Genomic DNA, 8,262 nt, shown 5'->3' on the forward strand with positions numbered 1-8,262 from the left:
AGGTAGCCATCTACGCCGTTCAAAATCAATCCAACGTCTGAAACCAGTCGGGGCACCTTCCTGGTTATTTGCACAGCTGATGATTTCAGGAATTTTTTTGATCAAGAGGAAATTACAAAAATCACCCCATACAATTCTTTCTGCATCCCTGTTTTCTAGAGATGCCAAATGCTAGGATGGAGGAAGAATTGATGACCGCGTACAACTAGCAGTTGTTTCTCCATCCCTTTTTGAAGAGGCCAAATGCTTAAGAATCGGTAAAAGGAACAACAAAAATGCACTTCAAAAAATCAGCAACACCAACACGGCCCAACAGCTCTACAATTCGTAGTCCCCTGAACACAAATTGACACTAACGTTTCCATATCGCTTGATGGGTTCATTGTCATTGTTGTATATTCTAGCGGTGGAATCATAGTGAGCCAATGCCCCAAGAGGAGGGGTCTCCAAGCTGAAGTGCATAGCATTGCAACATCTTCCTCATCTTCTAGAAATATTCTAGATGACTCCCTTGTGGGATAAAATGAGTTTTATTCCCATTTATTTTCTAGAGATATTGTTCAGGCTAAATGGCCATTTAGATGGGCTACGTACGCATTTAGACGGGATAAATGATCGATTAAACAAGCCGACATGTAGCGTTTGGATGGGCTTGGCTGCCCACCTAGAGGAGAGTTGTGCCATTTGAGATTCATCTCTCTATATTTGAGTGGTGGCCTTGATAAGAAATTGCCTAGTATAGACATTTTAGATGTTAACAAAGATTGCCAGGTACAGAGACAACTGGACCTTGGTTAAATTCCAGATAACCGCAATGCTAATATCTAACTGTTGATGTGTTAAACAAAAAAAAAATCTTCACAATTGCATTTCAAATATGTCGACGCGGTATCTAGTGAGAAAGCAACAATAGAATGTCATGTGTGCATTCACATCTATACAAACTAATTTTCCTCTTTTTAAGCGTGCTTATATAATCGCTCACAACATTGTTCCGTGGCATGATTGTATCTCCATCTACTTACTGCAAGGATGGTGAAGGGTAAGACATCCATGGGTAGGCAGAAGATCGAGATGAAGCGAATCGAGGGTGAGGAGTCGCGTCATGTATGCTTCTCCAAGCGCCGCCAAAGCATGTTCAAGAAGGCTTGTGAGCTCTCCATTCTATGCAGTGCGATGGTCGCTATCGTCGTCTTCTCCCCTGGTGGTAGGCCCTTCTCCTTTGGTAGTCCCTCTTTTAAGGCCGTGTTCAATCGCTTCCTCGCTTTGACCGTCCCCGCTACGAGTGGCGAGAGTTGTGATAGTAGTAATGGGGAGACAAACACCACGCATGAGAGTTTAGAGTGTTCAGAGTTAGAACAATCAATTGAGGGTGAGAAGAAGAGAGAGAAGATGTTAAAGGAGGCGGTTGAGTGTGATACGGATGGACGTGTGATGGATTTGTTGACTACGAAAGTCTATACATCAGGGCTTGATGAGTTGCAGGAATTCCACAAGAAGCTTGCAGCAATACAAGGTATTGTCAAAGAAAAGATCAAGCAGGTGCTGCAAGAAGAAAGCCACCCAACAAAGCCATTTCCACCTGCTTTCATGGATTTGGCTTCAAAGTACCTGCTTGATAGGCTGATTGCCACACGCATTCCTTCCATGGCTCCAAATTCCAACCATGGAGTTGCTGGTGGGCTTGATGTCAATGCCTCCTTGGCTAGCAGTGTCTATGCTGTTGGTACCCCGCCGAAATATCCCAGCAATCAACTTGACGGGTGATGGATGCAAGTAGAATGTGTCATAAAAATAACAATGGTCAATCATATGTTCCAAATTGATCATTGATAATATGTAGGTCATGTCATTTATCTTATCTGTGTTGGATGTATGTCACCAAGCTATACATTGGACATATCGTCAAGATACAAGCACGCCAGGAGAGATTTTACAGTTGGAATTACTTTACAAAGCTTGATTTGTCTCATGTTCGTATATGGTAGTACTATTTCTTTCATGCAACGAGTCCTATCATATAATATTTCTCTACTTCAATCATTTGATCTATTCCATCATACATATGGTTAAGATTTCTGAATCACTAAGTCGGATTTTGCGGTCTTAGCTGAATGACACCAGGAGAGTCATGCTTGGTGTTGGGTACTCTTAAATACACCAAATAAGGTTGTTATTAACACCTGAAATTACCCTATTAGAAATCATGCAATCAGTAAAGATAAAAGATTAGAAATGATGGAGCAGTCTGAAAATCTGAATTTCGAGCTCTGGTGTCCGTCAGAAGACAGAAGTGGCCTCTTCAGACTTCAGAGCTCGGTCTGTCAGGCACGAGTCCCTGAAGATCTCCTTCAATCTCATATCGCAACATTTACTGGAGTAAAGAAATCAGCAGCAACATCCGACAGTGCTGCCATTAGCCCATTTCTCTGGGATCTCAGGCGCCATTGTTGCCACCAAGTCCAGATGCAACGCCAAGGGACATGTACGAGAGACGCGACTCGCTTCAGCAGAAGGAACAACCATTCCAACCTCCGAATTTCGCTTGCGCCTTCACCCGTCCCGTCTTCGGCGAGCCTACATGGACCGCCATCCCAGCGCCGCCCGTAGGGGGCTGCGACGAGGCGTGGGCGCCCGAGCGAACCAGACAATGTAACACCCTAATATTTTACTAGAATTTCTTTTAAGATCTATAAGATTTTTATTCCATCATTTTAAATTTTAGAGCATTTACCGTAAATTGATAGTAATTTACAGAAATATAAGAAATTATAGATTTTGTGTATGTCATGCCGCATTGTATTGTTTTATTGCTTGTCTTCCATTTAAATTTGAATTTAAATGCATTTGAATGCAATTCTTTTTCTCTCTTTTTCTAATTGGATCCGGCCCACTTCCCCTTTTTCTTTCTCTTTTCTTTTTCCGTTGCAGCCGTTGCAGCCCAGCCCAGCCCTTTTTTCTTTTCTTTCTTCACTGTGCGGCCCAGTTCCTCCAAGTGGCCGTTCTCTTCTCCCCGCGCACGGCCCCGCTCCCCCGGCCCAGGTCGCCCGCGCTCCGGCCCTTCCTCCTCTCCCCCCTTTCCCTCGCTGACGGGTGGATGCCGCCTGTCGGGCCTGTCCCCTTCCCCGCAATCGGATCGGACTCGAGCCCGAGTTCGACCGCGGTCTGGCGTCGCCTCGCCTGCGCGCCGCCTCGGGCCCGCACGGCAAGGCCTCGTGGACCGCCCAATTTAAGCGCCGTGCCCTAGCTCTTTCCTCCAAGCCGCAGCCGCCGCCTTCTGCTCGAAAAACCCTAGCGCACCGAGCTCCTCCGCCGCCCGCCATTGTCGAGCTTCGGCCACCCGTCGCGCCGCCGTTCCGCCGCTTCTTCCCCTCCGCAAGCCGCCGCGGGAGCACCGCTGTGGGGTAAGGATGCTCGCCAGCCGTTTTTCCCTCTTTCTCCCTGCCTTCTCGCGCTCATGCGACCTCGCCGTCGTTCCCGAGCCGCTCCTCGCCGCCGGCCATCGTCTCCGGCCGTTTCCGTCATCTCCAGAGCCCCTAGATTGATTACCCATGATGCCTGCAACCTCCCAGTGCAACCCACGCTCAAAACCGAGGCCTGGAACGCGTTTACACATTAGCCCGGCGAAGCGCCGCTGCTCGCCGCCGGCACTTAGCGCCACAGCCCCCGCGTCCCAGCCGTTCGATCTAGATCCAACGGGTTAGATTAGATCTAATCCGAGTCAACAAACCCAGATACCGGTCAACCCGAGGTCATTTTTCTCTTTAGCCCCTGTGTTTTGTAGAAATAAACCCACAATCAACGGTAGTTCAAAAGTATTCACGAGTAGATCTTTTTTCTTCTGCTTAGGCTCCTGACTTTTCCAAAAATAGAACCCGCAGTCCAAGACTTTTCTGTTTTACAATCTAGACCCTAAATCTAAGGTTTAATTATGATCTAGCCCTTGGTTTCTTTGGTCTGAGCCCTTCTAGTTTCAAATCTTCTACAAATAAATCCCTAGAAACATGTTTTAGCCCTAACTTCTCCATTTTAACTCCGTTTTCATCGATTCTTGCGCTCACGCGACCCTTGCGACATGTGCAGTAGTATTATTACATTATTTTGCTCTGTTTATATGAATTGGTATACCGTTTCTTATTTATTGTATTTATTTGGTTGTATGTACTTGTGTGTTACGATAGACGGTACGCAGTTCGAGGGTCCGCAAGAGTCAGGCTTTGCAGACGTTCCCGTGCAGCAGCATTTCTTTGACGAAGGCAAGTGATCCTTGATCATATTCCAGTCCCAATAACTTTATAAATACACATATTTACTTTATATGCATGCATGTGTCTCTAATCTGATGGATCCCAAATTAAGGATATGTCTAGTTTTTTTTAACTTTCTTGATTAAACCTGGGGTTATTATAATTATGTTATAGCTACGCTAGTTGCTTTTACTTAGATTTTGGTTCGATAACCTGAAAATCATGTTACACTGATTTACTCATGGTATGGAATACTTTATTGATGATAATTAAGATCATTGAACATGGAGAAACACCCAGGAAAACAGTGCAACCACAGTACTACATGGCTTTGATCTTGGCTAATTAGTTAGAAACTTTAGCATGTAATGGTCTTACCGAAAGGGCAAGAGGGGAGTGCGTTGATGGGGTATAGCTCGGTCCTCTTTGAGGCTTTGTGAACGGTCCTTGGCTAAGGTATCGCCTCATTAGGGAGGGTTATGACCACTGTGGCCTAAAATGCGAACCGTTGTAAATTAGGAAATCTTTGTAAAGGCCTCTAGTGAATCCCTGCCACTCACCTTGGAAGTGTTTAAGGACCTTGCAAACCCAGGCATCAAGGGAAACACGAATTGTGGGTAAAGTGTACAACCTCTGCAGAGTGAAAACTGATATATCAGCCGTGCTCACGGTTAAGAGCGGCTTGGACACTCACATGATAATTGAACTTAAAGATAATCTAAATTGATATTTTCTTATTTATTTATGTTGTTGATTATTTACCTCTGATATTTATTTTAAGGGTTGGTATATACTTACATTTAGATAATGCATTTAGATAATCCTTGCTTGATAAAACTTGATCCACTAAAAATGCTTATGCTTATCGCAATCAGACCATATCAGCTCTTTCTTGATTATAGCTTTGCATGTCATATAATTTACTCCACTTGCTCAGTACCAACCATAAGTGTACTCACGCTTGCTTTATTAAAACCAATGCTACTCAGAACAACATAATTATCCAGAGTTCCCTAAAGATTTTGAGGAATACTGGGCGTATGTCTCCTAATCATCTGCATGTGAAGTTGAAGTCCGCTGCTAGTTATTAACGATAGATATTCGCTTAAGATTAAGACTATCGGTCATGTAATAAAGTACTATACTCTATTTCGTTAATGTATTGTTTTCGGGTATTCACTTGTGACGTCTACTATATACGGAACTTGATCCTGGCGCACGCATGGGATGCATTCGGTTACCTTTTCTAAACCGGGTGTGACAGGCTGTGCGGCCATCTGGCCATAAAACATTTCCGAACAACCTTCCAAGTGAGTTCTTCCGGAAAAAAAGAATGGGAAAAGTTTTTTTAGGATACGTTTTCATGAAAACTTTTCATGAGAACTTCAAACATGTTTTTCTTGGAAAATTCTCTCTATTTCCTCACAAAGGTATCTGAAAAACTTTTTTAAATAAATTTTCTAGAAAATTTCTTCCAACAGGTTTTCTTAAAAGCTTCTTCAAATAAGTTTTCTGTAAACTTCTTTTAAAAAATCTAAAGAACTCCTAGAAAATCTAAAAAATAGGAAGAAAAGGGTACTAAAGAGCCCAAGCACATCGTAAATCCATTTTAGGAGGTAGAAGTAACAGAGCACGAGAGGAGTGTGGAAAAGGAAAAAACAGAAAATAAAGACATAAGCACTAACGAGGTGCACATGGATGGATCAATTGTAGTGGGATTTCTAGCACGCTCCCTCACAATATTTTATGCATCTGATATATGTTTATATTTTTAAGTCTTATCTTGTTTCTTCAGTAATTCTTGTAATTATTATCTTATGCTCCCTTAAATGGTGAATCTAAATTGCAATCAAGCATTTCAAGTGTCATCCTCGCTTGGCTTTCTATCTGCTCGATCCTTGCCAAGATCTACTATACGTAGGCTCTTTCAATTCGACTCTAGTGGAGTCCTACTTCTCCTTCACCTTTGCTATAGCTTCTTTGGCGAGGATTAAGGTTACTTAGTGGTTAACCCGACGAGGAGGAAGGAAATCCTGGTCGTGAAGTTGGTGGGCGAGGCGGCAAGGGGTAGCAAGTGAGGATGGTTAGAACGGGTATAAGTCATTCTAAAAGGCTCAGCATTGGTAGTAGATTCGATGCCAAGAGGCGCTTGAGATGGGAGGAGGAAACTAGGGCAGAGACAAGTTTGAGCAGAAAATATAGCTGACAAGAGAGAGGAGGCCAGGTGGATAAAGGCTGAAGAAAGAAGAAATGCATGGGTTATAAGATCTAAATTTAAATGACAAAAATCTCTAACCCGGAAGTGACAAAATTGTTTCAAGACTAATTGTTTCAAAAATCTCTATTTTTTGAAAGTTTTCCAAAACATTTGTGTATAACCTTTCAAGTAAACATTTTAAAAACTTGGAGAAGCATTTTTAAAACTTTTAAAATAATTTAAAAGCTTTTTAGGAGAAGCATTTTAAAACTTTTTAGGAGAAGCTATCTAAAATCGTTCTATGCATAGCAAATAGATGAAGCATGACGTGCATGTAAGATATAACTATTGAAGTCTCCAAGGGTGAGTCAAGTGGAATCTCCAAGAAACTAAACTCCAATCGTCCTCACAAAATAACAAGGACTTCCATTTGTTCTCGGCCAATAATGTCTGACCTAGTAGCCAACAATATTAGCACAATATAAATTATATTGATTAACTGCCAAATTAAAGGAGAAAGACATTTACACGTGTGACCACCTAGAATTTGGGCAAAGTAAACCCAAAATTATATTTCTGCTGATGCGGACTATTTACTTAATTCTTCGGGCTTGACGCATGAAATGGGATGCTTGGTAATGGTTTACCTCAAAAGAAAGAAAGAAAGAAAAACAAAGACAATTGATTTGGAAAAGAAAAAGAAAGACAATTGATTTGGAACCGAAATGTTCAATAATGTTGTTGTCACTTTCTCCAAAACTCACATAATGTAGGTTGGTTGTCGTTGTCACCTTGTCGGTGTCAATACTACTTTGATGTGCGGTCTAGCTAGGCCATCTGTTATAAGTTCAGGTTACATGTACAAATCCATCATATGGTATGTGTTCAGTAACTTGAACTACAATTAGTCTTAATCAAAAGTAGTTCTATGATGCAAGCATTAATATATATATAGTATAATGGTAACCTTTTCACGATAAGGTAACAATACAATTACAATCATGATTTGTAACCGGTTTTGTTGGAGCATGAGTTCTGTCTAGAAACTTGGCATGTTAATTGGCGTCATTTAATAAAACATTTTTACCATTCACCTTAGCTGTAATATTTTTTTTCTGTTTATACATAGAAAATAAGGCAGTGTGATAATGGTTATATTTTCCCTAAGAAATTTAATGCAGCATATGGAAAATCCGTAGAATTTTCTCCAGTTGCTGAAACAAGTGGAAAAGTTAGTGTTTGGTTATTGACCTATGAGCATCATATCATGACTCGTCTAACACTGATGGTCCACCAATATTTATTTGTTCATTTAAACTTCAAACTACCCTTAGTCGAAGTAGTATGCTGCTATCATGTATAGTGGTAAACTTTTTCTTGGGGAGGGTAACTTGTCTCTTAAAATGTAATTGGTTAGTGGGGGAACCTAACTTAGAACTTTGGCATTCTTTTAGAAAATGCGCCTCTTTAATTTGTATTTTCTTTATGGTTTTATTATTGTACTCCATGACATACAAAACCTAGTTCTCTCTCTAGCATGCACCTTAGGCCTTTCTTCTTTATATACAAAAGAAAAGGAAACCGAAAAATGGTAGGTCTTTCTATTGCATGGTAGAAATTAGATGAAGCAAACGTAAATCCATAGAATTCTGTTGGCCTGCTGAAACGCAAGAAAAAACTAGTGCCTTTTTATTGACCTCTGAGTATCACGACCTATCAAACATTTACACGGTTGTCTACCAATATATATCCAATATAATTACATTTAAAATTCAAATCAGTCTAATATCATGCAAACTTTTTCGTGAGAATGTAGAT

The 8,262-nt window shown here is 41.3% G+C and overlaps 1 protein-coding gene across 1 annotated transcript; it reads left to right on the forward strand.

Moving 5' to 3' along the window:
- Window positions 1-1,032: 1,032 nt before the first annotated feature.
- LOC112873291 (agamous-like MADS-box protein AGL29) lies at window positions 1,033-1,767 on the forward strand. The gene has a single exon (XM_025936283.1). It carries the CDS (start codon window positions 1,033-1,035, stop codon window positions 1,765-1,767), a length of 735 nt encoding a protein of 244 aa, XP_025792068.1.
- Window positions 1,768-8,262: the final 6,495 nt, after the last annotated feature.

The sequence above is a fragment of the Panicum hallii genome, chromosome 9 (genome assembly GCF_002211085.1).
Source record: "Panicum hallii strain FIL2 chromosome 9, PHallii_v3.1, whole genome shotgun sequence".
Lineage (NCBI taxonomy): Eukaryota > Viridiplantae > Streptophyta > Magnoliopsida > Poales > Poaceae > Panicum > Panicum hallii.

What these genes read in the sequence shown, in the direction of transcription:
- LOC112873291 (XM_025936283.1), top strand. Translation starts at nt 1,033, where the DNA reads ATGGTGAAGGGTAAGACATCCATGGGTAGGCAGAAGATCGAGATGAAG.